The sequence below is a fragment of the Lethenteron reissneri genome, chromosome 38, assembly GCF_015708825.2.
Source record: "Lethenteron reissneri isolate LAM-NWPU_2019-01 chromosome 38, ASM1570882v1, whole genome shotgun sequence".
Taxonomy (NCBI): Eukaryota; Metazoa; Chordata; class Hyperoartia; order Petromyzontiformes; family Petromyzontidae; genus Lethenteron; species Lethenteron reissneri.
Genome location: NC_083816.1, coordinates 441,063 through 458,195, shown reverse-complemented (window position 1 = coordinate 458,195; position 17,133 = coordinate 441,063). Strand labels below are relative to the sequence as shown.

The 17,133-nt window shown below is 54.1% G+C and overlaps 1 protein-coding gene across 1 annotated transcript in view; it reads left to right on the top strand.

Moving 5' to 3' along the window:
* The first annotated feature begins 1,019 nt into the window (after positions 1 to 1,019).
* The window catches only part of NEURL4 (neuralized E3 ubiquitin protein ligase 4), a 48,576-nt gene continuing 32,462 nt past the window's right edge, over positions 1,020 to 17,133 (top strand). The window contains 11 exon segments of the mRNA XM_061567192.1: positions 1,020 to 1,216; positions 3,527 to 3,704; positions 4,770 to 4,939; positions 5,038 to 5,092; positions 5,877 to 6,286; positions 6,288 to 6,308; positions 11,133 to 11,244; positions 11,878 to 11,966; positions 12,658 to 12,730; positions 13,439 to 14,834; positions 16,087 to 16,268. Coding sequence (XP_061423176.1) covers positions 1,052 to 1,216; positions 3,527 to 3,704; positions 4,770 to 4,939; positions 5,038 to 5,092; positions 5,877 to 6,286; positions 6,288 to 6,308; positions 11,133 to 11,244; positions 11,878 to 11,966; positions 12,658 to 12,730; positions 13,439 to 14,834; positions 16,087 to 16,268 — 2,851 coding nt within the window. The 5' untranslated portion in view covers positions 1,020 to 1,051.

The window sequence follows — 17,133 nt, the reverse complement described above, 5'->3', positions numbered from 1 at the left end:
TTCGCACTTGAGCAGTTGCTTCTTGCTGTGGCTTTCCCACCTGATGACGGACGCATGTGTTGCGCCCGAAACGTCGTGATTTAATTTATTTTTTATTTTCTACCTACGTTCAAGTTCATTTATTAGGTATAGCCCTGTGAGCCATTCGGCTCTTGAATCGGGTGCAACCGCAACAAACAAAAACATGAACAAAAAACATCTTAAAGTGAATATGTGACTAAGTGCAAACAGAAACTCCAAGAAAAGACAGCAAAATATTGCAGAAAAAAATCACCGTACACCAACGCTGTGTGCAAAAATCCCAGTGGGATGCAAGTCAAACAACCAACAACAACCACAAGACAACTTAGATTAAGGCCGTCAGTCGAACTCTGTACTACAACAAACATGGCTAAATTTCGATTTAAAGCTTTCGTGACTGCAGGGATTCATCTTCTTGGTTCTTTCGGTAAAGTCACCTGAGGACGGCTGCTTGCGTTGTGGCCGAAACGTCGTGAGAATTATTTTATTGTTTTATTTTATTATTTCCATTCTACGTGACTTTAGAGAAAGAACCAAGAAGATGAAACATGGCTAAACCAATACACTTTTCGAAATCACCAAAATAAAGCCATGAAACAGTGATCATAGGAACTGTGACGGAATTTTCACAATAAATGGCATAAACAACATGTACCACCAAAACCCTGCAGCCATAGCTGGCTGCATGAGTCACTCCACAACAGCAGGAGCATCAATCGGAGTATTATAATTTTTCAATGCACCTTTAAGATCAGGACACTACATCAAAACACAGGTCATACTTTGTAGCGATCATCCGGAGCGAGACTTTGCCGAAAGAACCGAAGAGTATGGATACCTGCAGTCACGAAAACGTATAATCTAGATTCATTACCGGCTATTGAAAAGCAGCGTCACTGCACCACGAAGCGTGCATCACCGGCCTCCGCAAAGGAATTACGTCAGGCGGCACTCGCGAAGCATGACGTCACGCTCGCAAACCCTGCCAGAGGAATGACGTCACGCTGCGCTGTGCCGGTGACGTCACGCCATGGCGGCCTCGTTCCACCCGCGCGCGGGGCGCCTCGTCTCGCTGAGCAACGGGGGCCGCACGGCGCGGCGCCTCCGAGCCGCGCACGAGTTCAACCACGGCCTCGTGATGAGCCGCGAGCCGCTGCGGGACGGGCAGCTCTTCCAGATCCGCATCGACCGCAAGGTGAGGAACCTGTCCTGCCCCCCCCCCACCCCGGGGGGTGAGGAGGGGGGGACGCCGAGCCCCCGATCGCCCGGCGCGGGGCTCTCAGATTCCCCAGCTCGGACCGGCGCTTACCCCGCGCCCATTGGCCGAGGCGGCGGCCACGCGGCGCGCTCATTGGGCCGCCGCGTCACGTGGCGCTCGTGTGCACTGCGAATTCTGACGAGGGCCGCGCGCAGCATCCCGCAGCCCCTCTCCTCATCACCCCCACCCCGCCCCTCACTCCCGTCACCTCCTCACCCCCCTCCCCCTCTTCACACCCCCACCCCTCATCCCCCCTCCCCCTCTTCACACCCCCACCCCTCCCCACCCGTCACCTCCTCACCCCCCCTCCCCCTCTTCACACCCCCACCCCTCATCCCCCCTCCCCCTCTTCACACCCCCACCCCTCCCCACCCGTCACCTCCTCACCCCCCCTCCCCCTCTTCACACCCCCACCCCTCATCCCCCCTCCCCCTCTTCACACCCCCACCCCTCCCCACCCGTCACCTCCTCACCCCCCCTCCCCCTCTTCACACCCCCACCCCTCATCCCCCCTCCCCCTCTTCACACCCCCACCCCTCCCCACCCGTCACCTCCTCACCCCCCCTCTTAACCCCCACCCCTCATCCCCCCTCCCCCTCTTCACACCCCCACCCCTCCCCACCCGTCACCTCCTCACCCCCCCTCCCCCTCTTCACACCCCCACCCCTCATCCCCCCTCCCCCTCTTCACACCCCCACCCCTCCCCACCCGTCACCTCCTCACCCCCCCTCCCCCTCTTCACACCCCCACCCCTCATCCCCCCTCCCCCTCTTCACACCCCCACCCCTCCCCACCCTTCACCTCCTCACCCCCCCTCCCCCTCTTAACCCCCAGCCCCCACCCCTCATCCCCCCTCCCCCTCTTCACACACCCACCCCTCCCCACCCTTCACCTCCTCACCCCCCCCCTCTTAACCCCCAGCCCTCACCCCCCCTCCCCCTCTTCACACCCCCACCCACCCGTCACCTCCTCACCCCCCCCCCCTCTTAACCCCCAGCCCCCACCCCTCATCCCCCCTCCCCTTATCCCAACCTCAACCCGAGCCCCCAACCCTCAGCGCCAGCTCTCCCCCCACACGATTTCACCCAACCCCTTCCCTTACCCCCTCACCCCACGCTTCCCCTCAGTTGCCCCCTGCAGGTTGCTGTTGACGTGTTGCATGTTGCTGTTGACGTGTTGCAGGTTGTTGACAAGTTGCAGGTTGCTGTTGACATGTTGCTGTTGCCAAGTTGCAGGTTGTTGTTGACATGTTGCAGGTTGCTGTTGACGTGTTGCAGGTTGCTGTTGCCAAGTTGCAGGTTGTTGTTGACATGTTGCAGGTTGTTGTTGACATGTTGCAGGCTGCTGTTGACGTGTTGCAGGCTGCTGTTGACGTGTTGCAGGTTGCTGTTGACGTGTTGCAGGCTGCTGTTGACGTGTTGCAGGTTGTTGTTGACATGTTGCAGGTTGCTGTTGACGTGTTGCAGGTTGCTGTTGACGTGTTGCCAAGTTGCAGGTTGCTGTTGATGTGTTGCAGGTTGCTGTTGACGTGTTGCAGGCTGCTGTTGACGTGTTACAGGTTGCTGTTGACGTGTTGCAGGTTGCTGTTGACGTGTTGCAGGTTGCTGTTGACGTGTTGCCAAGTTGCAGGTTGCTGTTGCCAAGTTGGAGGTTGCTGTTGATGTGTTGCAGGTTGCTGTTGACGTGTTGCAGGTTGCTGTTGACGTGTTGCAGGTTGCTGTTGACGTGTTGCAGGTTGCTGTTGACGTGTTGCAGGTTGCTGTTAGTGCCTCATAGTTCCGTGCCTCATAAACATGTGTGAAGCAACATATGATACGCATGTAGTACCCACGCATTACGAATGTCCTGAATGCTGAGAGCTATTTAATCTGAGGCGTGACTGCCCTTATTCGGCGAGACCGATGTTATCTGTGCCCCACGAGGCAACACCATGCACCTTGACATATATTTGACATATATCCTTAACGTATGTCCTCGTCTTTTTGCTCAACAGTGAAATCCATTTTGACGTTTCTGTGACTTGATTTTTACTGCGTGGTTTTTCGAAGTAATTTGTCCCAAGGCAACGTTTTGTTACAGCAAATGTATTTTAATTAATGTTAATATGTTTTGTGTACTGTTTCAGTTTCGCCTTTAAACATTTTTTGTTTGCTCTGATTTCTAATTGGCAGTTTTTTTTGTTATTTGCCTTTTCCGAGTCGCTGGGCTCTTTGCGTGGTAACGAGCGTGTCGTCTTCGTCTTCGCAGCTCAACTCGTGGAGCGGCTCCCTCGAGGTGGGGCTCACATCCCGGGACCCTGGCCAGGAAGCGAGCGAGCTGCCGAGCAGCGCCACGACGCTGCGGGGCGGCGCCTGGCTGCTGTCGGGCTCCTGCGTGTTGCACGACGCCAAGACGCTGCTCGATGCATACGGGCGCACGCACGCCGGTGAGGGTACATGTTTGCGCTCGTGCGCGTGTGCGTGTGGCGCACACGTGCTTATCGGTGAGGTTTAATCGGCACGCCGGTGAAAGAGTGTGTGTGTTTGTGCGGACACATGCGGTTGTGAAGTTGTTATCGCACTGCCCTACTAACTAGGTTTCCGCTTATGGGTGACGAATATCTGAACCGGTCCTGGGCCTCCTCCCATGTCGACTCGGCCTTAAATGAGTACCTGGTATTGTGCGTAAACATATGTGAAATGGTTCGAGAGAGGCGCACACACTGCTATGGGTAGGCAACACTATTTATTAAGACAACGTGAAATAACACTACACATAGGGTGGTGACCACCGACCTATCCTCGCTAACACTCGTTAACACTCGCTAACACTGACACTGATAGCAACTGGCGTGGCCAAGCCAGGAGCGCTACTGCCTGGCCACGCTGGCTTGAGGCTTGGCTTCACTCTTCATGAGGTGTCTTCAGGAGGCATCTTCATCCCGGATCCGAGCAGCCCCGCACCAGGTGTGGAGCCCCCTTATATGCGCCACGGCGTGGCCAGGCCACACCCCGGCCACGCCCACCTTCGAGAACCCTCGAGAAGGCTTTGCTTCTGGCCACGTGGCCTCCGAAGTCCTCCCAGGGCCCCTGGCCCCCACCTTGATCCAGTCACATGTACGGTTGGGTTCATCCAGAGTGCCATGGCCTCACACAACCCCCGTGGCACTGACCGATGGCCTCCAAGCCCCCGACCCGGCCGTGACGTCATTCCCGCATCTACACGTAGTGACATCATGTGTGTGTGGGTGTGTAGACCCACACGGTAGTGACGTTCCCCACACGTGACATCATGCGTGTGTGTGTGTGTCGACCCACATGGTAGTGACGTTACAAGTCACAACATATGTACTAGGGAACCAGAGGTGACTGGGTGTAGTGCTGGCCACCCACTCCCACGTGTGCCGTGCTGGCTTTCACAGGTGCACACTAATAGCACTTGCCTCAAGAGTCTGTTCAGGATACACGGCGGGATCTTTATCATTAATTGCGCACATGCGTGTGTGCACAAGATGAGTGTGTGGACCTGGACTCGCTGGAGGAGGGAGCGCTGGTTGGGGTGCAGAGGACAGCTGCAGGCGAGTTCCACGTGTGGCTCAACGGCCACGACTGTGGGGTGGCGGCCACAGGCCTCCCCTCCCCCGTGTGGGCCCTCATAGACCTCTACGGCAAGTGCACACAGGTGAGGATCATGCACGCGGGTGAGGCTCGTATACACCATAACCTGTTGTATGCATTTCCATGTGACTTACACACACGTGTGTGTGTGTGTCTTTGCAGGTCACTGTTGTGGATGATGAACGACCACAACAGGCAGCCGATCACCCACCAGAAGGTATTTTACGAAGAGTCCACAGCAACCGCATTCAGGGCCGGATTAAGGCATGGGCTTTAGAGGCTGCAGCCCAGGGGCCTCCGCCAGAGATTAAGTGAAAAGTTATTTCATTTGTGAGTGCTGAATTTTATATGTTGTTAGCCTTGTAAAAATAAAGTTTATTTTTCTTTAACTTTTCCAGACCCAAAGAGTATGAATTCCTGCAGTCACGAAAGCTTTAAGTCAAGATTTGTTTTCCTTTTCAAAATATTACTGGGGGCCTCACAGTACCTGTAGCCCAGGGGCCTACAAAATCTTAATCGGGCCCTGACCGCATGCACAAAATCCTCCCAGCTGCATGCACCATTAGTTAGTTATTTTCAAACAGTGGTAATCTGCCAACCGAGTCATCCTTGAAGAAGCACTTCTTAGCTCAACGGGTTTTACTTGGGAATTAACTTATAATTCTGTTAAACATATCTCGGCTCATTACAGTGTCCTCATACGACCACCATGTGGAAATGTTTTCTCACCACCTAGACAGCACACAGTCTCTGCATGATGTGCAAGTGCTCCTTGGATTTCACTCTGACGTCAACCCATAAATGACAGCCTGCAGGCAGCGAATCAACATCACCGGCCATCAAAATGAGGTTGACACTGATTATCCATTCTGGTTTGTGTGCATTTGACTCGATGGCCCGGGAAGGCGCTTCGTAGGCAGGAGGGGTAAGACACGGTGGACCCGTCGTCATCGCTCCTCTAAGCGCATCCTTGTTGTCTGCGCACGTTCCCACCTCCCCAGCCTCCCCCTGTCTGCCGTCTGCCGCTCCTCCGCCGGACAACGTCTCCGCATCGCGCACGGAGAGTCGCCGCAGTGGCGCGGCGCGGCACAGCACTCGGGCGGCCTCCACCTCCTCCTTGGCGGCAGTGGCAGTGGACGCAGGGTTGACAGTGGCGGTGGACGTGCACGGCTCGGCACCACTCGGCTTCGCGCTCGCCTCGTCGTCGTCCGCCTCCCTCCTCTCGGCTCCTGCCCACTCCTGGTCCAGCCCCCCGACGCCCCATGCGCCTGTGTCGGCCTGCAACGACGCACTGCTCTTCCACGCAAAGTGCGGTGCCCTCATCCGCCTGAGCAACAATCAGAAGACGGCCGAGCGGCGGCGGCCATTGGATGAGTTCAACAATGGCGTCGTGCTCACGAACCGGCCGCTTCCGCCATGGAGAGACGTTTGAGGTGTGTGTGTGGATCGTGGGTTTATCGTGTGGTGTGGGTCGTGTGTGGATCATAGGTGGATCGTGTGTGGATTGTGGGTGGATCGTGGTTGGATTGTATGGTGTGGATTGTGGGTGGATCGTGGGTGGATTGTATGTAGAACATGGGTGGATCGTGTGGATTGTGGGTGGATATTGGGTAGATCGTATGGTGTGGATGGAGTGTGAATCATGTACGGAGCGTGTGTGGATCGTGTGGTGTGGATCATGTGGTGTGGATCATGTGTGGATTGAGTATGAATGGTGGGTGGATTGTAGATAGATCATGTGTGGATCGTGGGTGGATCGTGGGTGGTTCGTGGGTGGTTTGTGTGTGGGTGAGCGGGCACAAGGAAGGTTTAAACATGTTATATTTTTTATTTACTCTCATCAGCAATCAAGTTTGTTTGCACCAATGCTGGGTGAACTGCCAAATGTTGACTTAAAGCTTTCGTGATTGCAGGAATCCATACTCTTTGGTTCTTTCGGTAAAGGCACGTATGTAGAAAAATACAATAAAAAATAATATATCACGACGTTTCGATCACAACACAAGCGGTCGTCCTCAGGCGGAAAAAATAATCCAGCAGTGGAACTGCTGAACCAGCGAGAGAGCTGCAAGGAATTCCATCCCCGGACGCAAGCAGGTCAATTGTGTTAATGGGGGAGATTAGGGAGAGCGAGATTAGGGAGAGAGATTAGCATGAAATGAGCTTCCATCGCCCCATAAGTGTATCGTCCCCGCATATGCACACAACAGCAGTGTTAATGGGAGATTAGCACTATGTTGATGGGAGAGATTAGGCAGAGAGATTTGGAGGATTAGCAAGTTAATGTCATGTCTATGTGTAACACAAGCTGCGGTGCTGCCAACTGCGCTGTGAGAGGCAAGCGCGTCCACGCAAGAGAACCACCGCAAACGGTGGTCGCGCCAATGAGACACACATCCCATCACACAGCCAGAACCATTGATATATTGAGGCTAAGGGAGCAGACGTGGCCATGTTAGTGAGACCCCAGCCCGTTAATGCAGAGGCACCTAACAGGGCAATGCAACTCAGAGAGTTGGAGATAACAGCCAAATGCCAGGGAAGAATGGAAGCACCACAGCAAGTTACGACTTTGCTTGGTTAATAACGTCCTTCCAATGATTGCTCAGCTTATACCCATCTTCTCAGTTGAAATTGTCTCTGTGTTTATATATCTGCATGGCTTCATGGACACATCTTTGATGGTAGCCCGAAGGTTTGCAGAAAAAAACAATATCGTGCGAGCGGAAGCTCATTTCATGCTAACCTCTCTCCCTAATCTCTCTCCCTAATCTTTCCCATTAACACAACTGACGTGCTTGTGTCCGGCTCAGACCCCGCTTGCTTGCCCATCGCCATATATATAACCTCTTGTTGTAACAGCTCTCTCGCTGGTTCAGCAATTCCACTGCTGGATTATTTTTTCTGCCTGAGGACGACCGCTTGTGTTGCGATCGAAACGTCATGATATATTATTTTTTATTTTATTTTTCTACCTACGTGACTTTACCGAAAGAACCAAAGAGTATATGTCATATTCTTTGTATTCAAGTGAATTATTAGAAGTTATCCTTAATTCCATGCACCAACTCTTTGGTTCCTTCAGTAAAGTCACGTAGAAAGAAAATAAATAAAAAAATATTCCTACGGAGGGAGCTGGTAGGAACGTTGGGTTGCTCGGTCAATGGCCAGGGTCAACGGCAGCGTGGTGTATTCCGCAAATATGGCCGACTGTGAGGTCAGGCACAAGCCGGCGTGAGTAGGTTAAATGTTGAGTATTATAAGGGCACCACGGGGTGACCAGCCCCCCCCATCCAGCCCCACTCCTCCCACTCCCCACCCAGCCCCACCCTCCCCACCCAGCCCCTCCCTACCAGCCCCTCCCCACCCTGCCCCTCCCCACCCTCCCCACCCTCCCCTCCCCACCCTCCCCACCCTCCCCACCCCCCCTCCCCACCCCCCCCTCCCCACCCTCCCCTCCCCACCCTCCCCACCCAGCCCCTCCCCACCCTCCCCACCCAGCCCCTCCCCACCTTCCCCACCCAGCCCCTCCCCACCCTTCCCACCCAGCCCCTCCCCACCCTCCCCACCCAGCCCTCCCCACCCTCCCCACCCAGCCCCTCCCCACCCAGCCCCTCCCCACCCAGCCCCTCCCCACCCAGCCCCACCCAGCCCCTTCCCACCAAGCCCCTCCGCACCCTCCCCACCCAGCCCCTCCGCACCCTCCCCACCCAGCCCCTCCGCACCCTCCCCACCCAGCCCCTCCGCACCCTCCCCACCCAGCCCCTCCCCACCCAGCCCCACCCTCCCCTCCCCACCCAGCCCCTCCCCACCCAGCCCCTCCCCACCCTCCCCGCCCCTCTCCACCCTCCCCACCCAGCCCCTCCCCACCCAGCCCCTCCGCACCCTCCCCACCCAGCCCCTCCGCACCATCCCCACCCAGCCCCTCCGCACCCTCCCCACCCAGCCCCTCCGCACCCTCCCCACCCAGCCCCCCGCCCCTCCCCACCACACCTCCTCCGCACCCTAACCACCCAAGCACTCTGCACCTCCCCACACCTCTCCCCACCCTCCCCTCCCACCCAGCCCTCCCCCTCCTCCCCTCACCCACCCCCCCCTCCCCACCACCCCTCCCCCCCTCCCCTCCCCCCCAACCCAGCCCCTTCCCCCCCCCCTCACACCCAGCCCCCTCCCCACCCCCCTCCCCACCCCCCCTCACCCCCCCCCCCCTCCCCTCCCCCCCCCCCCCCTCCCCCACCGCCCCTCTCCTTCCCCCTCCCCGACCCCCCCTGCCCCTCCCACCCGCCCCTCCCAACCCGCCACCCTCCCCCACCCCCCTGCCCCTCCCCACCCGGCCCCTGCGCCCACCAGCCCCTCCCCCCCGCGCCCTACCCAACCAGCCCTCCCCCCCCCCCTCGCCACCCGCCCCTACCCCCACCCCCCTCCCCTCCCCACCCCGGCCCTCCCCCCACCCCGCCCTCCCCTCCCACCCCGCGCCCTCCCCACCCTCGCCCTCCCCTCCTCACCCCCGCCACCTCCCCACCCGCCCCTCCCCACCCGCCCCACCCAGCCCCTCCCCACCCAGCCCCTCCCCACCCAGCCCTTCCCCACCCTCCCCACCCAGCCCCTCCCCACCCAGCCCCTCCCCACCCAGCCCCTCCCCGCCCCTCCCCACCCAGCCCCTCCCCACCCTCCCCACCCGCCCCTCCCCACCCGCCCCTCCCCACCCGCCCCTCCCCACCCAGCCCCTCCCCACCCAGCCCCTCCCCACCCTCCCCACCCAGCCCCTCCCCACCCTCCCCACCCAGCCCCTCCCCACCCAGCCCCTCCCCACCCAGCCCCTCCCCACCCAGACCCACCCCACCCAGCCCCTCCCCACCCAGCCCCCCCCACCCTCCCCACCCAGCCCCTCCCTCCCCACCCAGCCCCTCCCTCCCACCCAGCCCCTCCCCACCCTCCCCACCCACCCAGCCCCTCCCCACCCTCCCCTCCCCACCCAGCCCCTCCCCACCCAGCCCCTCCCCACCCCTCCCCACCCGCCCCTCCTCACCCAACCCCTCCCCACCCTCCCCTCCCCACCCTCCCCTCCCCACCCTCCCCTCCCCACCCAGCCCCTCTCCACCCTCCCATCCCCACCCCACCCTCCCATCCCCACCCTCCCTTCCCCGCCCTTCCCCACCCAGCCCCTCCCCACCCAGCCCCTCCCCACCCTCCCCTCTCCACCCAGCCCCTCCCCACCCTCCCCACCCTCCCCACCCAGCCCCTCCCCACTCTCCCCACCCGTCCCTCCCCACCCAGCCCCTCCCCACCCAGCCCCTCCCCACCCGTCCCTCCCCACCCGCCCCTCCCCACCCTCTCCTCCCCACCCAGCCCCTCTCCACCCTCCCATCCCCACCCTCCCCTCCCCCGCCCTTCCCCAGCCAGCGCCTCCCCACCCAGCCCCTCCCCACCCTCCCCTCACCACCCAGCCCCTCCCCACCCTCCCCACCCTCCCCACCCAGCCCCTCCCCACCCAGCTCCTCCCCACCAGCCCCTCCCCACCCAGCCCCTCCCCACCCAGCCTCTCCCCACCCTCCCCACCCAGACCCTCCCCACCCAGACCCTCCCCACCCAGCCCCTCCCCACCCTCCCCACCCAGCCCCTCCCCACCCAGCCCCTCCCCACCCAGCCCCTCCGCACCCTCCGCACCCAGCCCCTCCGCACCCTCCGCACCCAGCCCCTCCCCACCCTCCCCTCTCCACCCAGCCCCACCCCTCCCTCCCATTTTTGGATGCACGACGGACGGACGGACGGACACAATAATCCCCTGTGGGCTGGTGTAACCAGGAGGTTCCTACCAGTATAATAGAATACGACGTTTCGATTGCAACACAAGCAACCGTCATGAGGTAGAACTAACTTTGAGAGAGAGACAAAACACGGAGACACACAGACAGACACACAAGCAGAGAGAGACACACAGAGACACACAGAGAGACACAACATAGACACACAGAGACCCAATGCCTCTGTGTCGAGGCCTTAAATAGAGAGGGGGGGGGCAGAGAGAGAGGTGGGTCCTGCTGAAGCAGCTGCTGGAGCAGAGAAATTAGCATGTCAATGACTCCACCCCGAAGCGACCGAGGGAGAGAAAGATCGAATGGCCCTTTGAGAGCCTGGTCAATCTAAAGAGAGAGAAATAGGCAGTTCGAGAAAACTAAATGTAGCAATTTTTTTTGGCAATGTAATGCAATGCAACACAGAGTCCATGCATCCACATTGTGTTTTTTTATTCTTAGATCCGGATAGACCGACTGGTGGACAAGTGGAGTGGCTCTCTAGAAATTGGTGTCACGACACATGACCCCAACAGCATGGACTATCCAGCCACAATGACCAACATGATGTCAGGTATTGTACAAGCACATTATGAAACGTAATCGTCGATAAACATAAAGCATTATGTGAATTAATGAGTGGCGCAGTGGTTAGCGGCACTGCGCTCTGAATTCGGAGACCTGAGTTGAAATCTGTGATGTCTGAGCTGGTCCCGTGACCCCCATTTCACCAGTTCACACTCTCAGTGTGGTGAAATATGGCCAAATATCCCCCCACGACCAATACAGCCTGGGAAGGCCTTCATCCAGCAGTAGATTTACAAAGAGCTGTAAGTTATTATAAAATGTACATCAAAACACTTTACAGTATTTGTCACCGACATATGCCATATAGAGTGTCTATCATCTTACAAACAAGGCAGAAGTAATTGCGGAGGCAAACTAATTAAACAGTACGCATTTATACAAAGTCAAAAGCATAAAGAAACACAAATTATATTTAAACGGTGCACACTGCCGGTTCATGTAGAATGTAACCCAGGTTTGTCGTAGCATCTGCAGGAGTGTTTGTGTGTCTGCAGATAACTTTCCTCATCCCTCGCCTTAATGTGTGTATGTATGTTGAACTTGTTTTGCAATGTACATAGCCAACCGTGATAATCAGAGGTGCGGGAGGATGATGATGATGGTCTGTTTAAATATGCAGGTACAATCATGATGAGCGGCTGTGGGATCCTGACAAACGGGAAGGGGACGCGGCGAGAGTACTGTGATTTCAGCCTCGATGAGCTGCAGGTGACGTAATCATTACGGGCATGATTTCCACACGCTTTGTCATCGATGCTGCCTTGACAGTACAGCAGACTCTCGATTATCCACGTGCGGTTTATCTGATTCGCGGATTAACCGCGCACCTGAGATTTTGACATAAATTAATAACTCGCGGATTTTCCCTTAAGCCCAAATGAATCATCTAAAACAGTTTTACATTGTTATTCGTGGAAATGTTTATTACACGTCACGTGCTTAAACCGAACAAATATGTTGCTCCAGTTAATCTGAAATCCACATGTTCGCCTCTACAGTACAATACATTAATTGCATATCTTTACAACAGTGGGTCGAGTTTGTTTGATGTTGATTGGTATGGCTCTGCTGCTGTCCACTTAGTGGGTTGAGTCTTCTGCACGGGAGCATGAAAGTGTGATCACTGCGCACGCGCATTGATCGGTTAAATTTTTGGAGGATCCGCGATTTTTATTATCCGCGGACGTCCTCCCTATCATTAGCGTGGATAATCGAGCATCTACTGTATTTGTTTCGCTTAATATTGCTTTATCTGCCATTGACCCCACCGAGTCTGGTGGTTCCCCCCATGTTTGTGAATGCGGCAGTGGTTTCCCAATATGACTGTCTTATTCCTGTATATATTTCTAGTGTCATCACCATATTATAATTATCCATTGTTTTATTTTTCTGGCTGTAGGAAGGGGATCACATTGGCTTAATTAGGAAAACGAATGGCGAGCTTCACTTTTATGTTAACGGCTTGGATCAAGGTATGTATTGCCCTCGTACGTGTCCATTAATCTGTCCCGATCATATTTTGTGAACAATTTGCATATATGTGATCGGAGGCTAATGGGTATTTAATTCCTAAATAAGTTTTTTTTCCTATTTTAAATTGACGAAAGGTTGAGGCATCATTCCACAACGAAGGTGTTTACTTTCTGTGTAAACATATGGTAAGTAGGCCCGTTAATTTTGTCCAAAAGCTGGTCCCACCATTGCGGTGATGTTTACAGTAATTCCAGCTGGTCTGGAGATTTTCCTTTTTCACACTGAATGGCCATGGTTACTTCTTCAAGTGTGACCTCTTGAACATTCTCTTCATCTGGAAATTGCCTGTGATATGTTAATCTTTAGCAATGGAGATTTGTTTAAAAAATAATTCTTGTCATGCACTAAGAATTGCCAATCTTCAACCTTTCCTGCTGCTGTCATGCTGCCATCGCTTATGCCATCTTCAACGATATTTTTTTTTGTGTTTTTTTATTTATATTCTCGTTCTATTCCTGATGGTTTACAGACTTCAGTGTATGTTATATTAAAATCAGCATACCTCGGGAAAAACAACATTCTGATCATACATATTACCTGGCATGATTTTAATCAGAAACGGAGGCGCTGACCTTGTGGAGATGTGTTTCTGGTATTGTGTAGGTGTAATGTGCTGCCTTGTTTCCTTCCACCACCTGTGTACACAGGTGTAGCGGCATCCCAGACCGCGACCACGATCTACGGGGTGGTGGATCTTTATGGAATGGCTGCCAAAGTCACCATTGTCCACGAACAAAATCATGCCGACCGTCTGAGGAGAAACACGGCCATCATGCGTGCGATTTCTCCCGAGTCCACCAATCGCAGGGCTAGGGCGACCGCTGGCGGTGCAGGCCACAGCAGCGGCCTCGCCACCGGCAGATTGAACTCGCGTTCGGAGGCCGACACGTGCGGCACGGCACGGGCCACAGCCGCCCCCATGCCTCTACTCGCAGGAGAGAACTTTGATGAGAGTGTTGATTTTTGTGGAGATCTCGAGACACGGAGAGGGGCGGAGAGGACCACTCGAGCTGTCAGGGAACGAGAGAGAGTGATGGACGAAGTGGGATGGAGAGATGAAGAGCAGGAGACAGAGAGAGAAACGCCAGAGGTGGCGGAAGGAGAGAAGAGCGCAGAAGACGACATGAATTCCTCGAGAGAGAGGAGGCGGGAGCAGATATCAGGAGGAGATGCGTCGGGTCTGTTCGAGAGATACGAAGATATTCAGAGCAGAAGATGCAGGAATGGAGAAGTAGGAGGAGGTAGACAGAGCCTGGCGGATAGGGAAACCAATAGAGACAATTACCTGAGGTCCGATTTGGACTATTTTTCCAGTCTGTCCAGCTATACGGATTTTGGAATCGCCTATTGCCGAGCTCATGCCACAAGAGAAAACTTGCTCCGCTCTGCACGTAGCAGAGAATTGCAGGTGGAGAGAGAGCTAAATCGGGAAGAGGAGATGGACACGGGCAGACAGGTGGAGATAGAAAGTGACAGAGGGAGACTTTTGCCAGAACTGAATTTGCCTACAAATCTTTCCGACGCAAGGCATCTCATTGCTCACACGAACGTGCGGTTAGCCGCGTCGTGGAGAGAGAGGGGGGGAAATGGAGATGAAGATTTAGAGAATGGAAGGGAGAGAGATGACATCGGATTGGGGTTGAGCCATTCAAGTTTCTTTACAAATGCCAGATTGTCAACATGGAGAGAAAGAGAGACAGAGAGGGAGAGAGACAGAGGGACAGCAGTGAATAGAAGCATATGCACTCCAGAACCAAATCAGCTCTCACTTCCTACTGCTGAAGCGATTTTTGCCAATAGTGAATTCTCTGGTTTGGACAATGGATCTGACGTTGAACTTAATGGACAGAGTTGTAATGCCACAGCATTGGCCGGTGGTCCAAGTGTGGGTGGCTGCGGCTCCGGAGAGATGGAGGCATCCGTGACGACGGTGATAGAGGGAGGTGAAGGCACTCCTGGGGATTGTGGGCCACTGCTCTTCCACCCAAACTGTGGGCAGCGTGCAGCCGTGGTCAATGGAGGACGCACCGCGTTGCGGCCAAAGTGAGTCTCGTCTTGTGTCTCTCGATTGTCTTGCAATCGGAAGCAAGTTCGTGGCCTCGTCAAACACGACTGAGAAACCATAATTCGTTGTTTTTAATGATTTACACTTGGTTATAGCAAGAAATCTTCACTGAGCCTCAGGAGTCTTGTACAGGAGGGTCCTGCCAAGTTTCCGCATTATGGGGCGATGTTGCTGTGTGTAATCCCAATGTAGTCATTTGTCGCTAATTTTTCACCATAGGGATGTTTTGTGAATATCCGTTACATTGGACGTTATTTCAGCTATGAGAAAAAACTGGAAAATCCAGAGGAAACTCATGCAGGTCAGGAGTAGAACATACAAACTCCATGCAGAAAGGTGCCCCAGTTGGGAGTTGAACCGAGGTACTTCTTGCTGTGAGACAGGAGTGTTACCACTGGACCGCCCCTGGCTTAGTCCTCCTGCTTGCTTCTTGTCTCATCCAGCTGCAGAAACTCAACATAATTTGATTTTAGGCTCAATTAAATAAGAATCCCACATTCCTATAGTGGGGCCAGCCTGTCTGTGGGATGACCATGGCTGCATCCACACAGCCATGTGAAGATACAAAGCCTTGTTCCCACAAAGTAGTGCTTATTGTATTAACCCAGAAGGAAAATGGGCTCACCCGACCTCTAACTATGATTTAAATTCCTTGCCTATAAACATTTGGCAGTTCATACTCTTTAGGTCTTTCGGTATATGATATAACATCCTGTATCAGCAGCTCTCTCACTAATTTTTTCACCTGAAGATGATTGCTTGTGTTGCGATCGAAACGTCAATTTTTTTTATAATTTTTCTATCTACGTGACTTTACCGAAAGACTCAAAGAGTATGAATTCCTGCAGTCACGAAAGCTTTAAGTCAACATTTGGCAGTTCACCCAGCATTGGTGCAAACAAACTTTATTGCTGATAAGACTAAATACCAATACCAGTCCAGAGTTTGCTTGTGTTGAACTAATGCTTCTGGAAATGATGCACTCTCAGAAGGCTGTGTGGCCGATGGGATGTGTAAAATATAAAATTTTCATGTGGATGGGCAGATATGGGAAGGGGGTGAATTTCCTGCTAATTTATTTTGTTAATGTAACGCCTGCTTTTCCTCTCTGTGCACTTCAATTAATGACAATATGTTTGTAATTGCTATGTAGTGCAGTGTTTGCAGTTATGATTGTGTATTTGATTTACGTAATTTGTTCCATGTTTATCATGCCTGCTGTACCCACAGTGCCTTGGAAGATTTTAACCACGGGGTGGTTCTCTCGAACCGACCGCTCAGGCCGGGAGAGCGATTTGAAGTGCGCATCGACCGCATGGTGGACAAGTGGGCGGGCTCCATCGAGGTCGGCGTGACCACTCACTCGCCCGTGCGCATTGCGCTGCCCTCAACCATGACCAACATGCGCTCTGGTACGCGTGTGTGCGCGCGCATCCATTCACTCGCGTGGGCCACCGTGGTCGGCCGGCAGGGTGGCGGCAGCGCATTGGCAACACTTCTGCCTCGCGGCAAGGAGGGCCTGAGTTTGATTGCTGAATTGGGCTGGGCGCCTTTCTGGGTATGTTCAGCATGTTCGTTCACCTCCTGTTCTGCATGGGTTCCTCCAGGTTTTCCCCTATTTTCTCCAAAAGCTAAACCAAATATACATTGTAACTGGTATTGGCCAAATGTCACAATGTTGAAAAATGACATGTAAATTACTCATTTGGGATGATCAAAATCAGCGTTGCCCCCTCTTAAAAAAACTTTGCAAGAACTTCCTGAAAAAAAATCTTGAGACCCAGTGAGTCTTTCCAGTCCAAACGAGCGTAATACATTTTTTTTTAAAGCGTGTATTTTGTTTAACCAGGTGAGAACTGGAGAGACACAGGCAGAGACTCATTTGTCAGTGTCGTCTGGGTCATGAAACTGACAAAGCAATTGCAACAGAACGAAGTACAACAATAAAGCTAATAGAATTCGGAGCAAAAACAACCAAAATATAACTAAGAGCAAAAATAAACAAATAGAAATTGGAGCAAAAGCAACTGACTCAGAATCAGATTCTTTATTTGGACTGGAGGAATCTGATGAGCTATGAAGCTCTTTTTTCATAGTTGTCCAATAACTGCATTACAGAGGAAATAAAAAACAGTGCACCATCACAATTCACTATCAAATAAATACATATCCAGTTATATGAATCTATATATATAAAATGGAAATTTGTGAATGTGTGTCTGTTCAAAATGTTTAGCGAACTTCCCGACATGCAACAAACTTGAAATTTGCCATGTG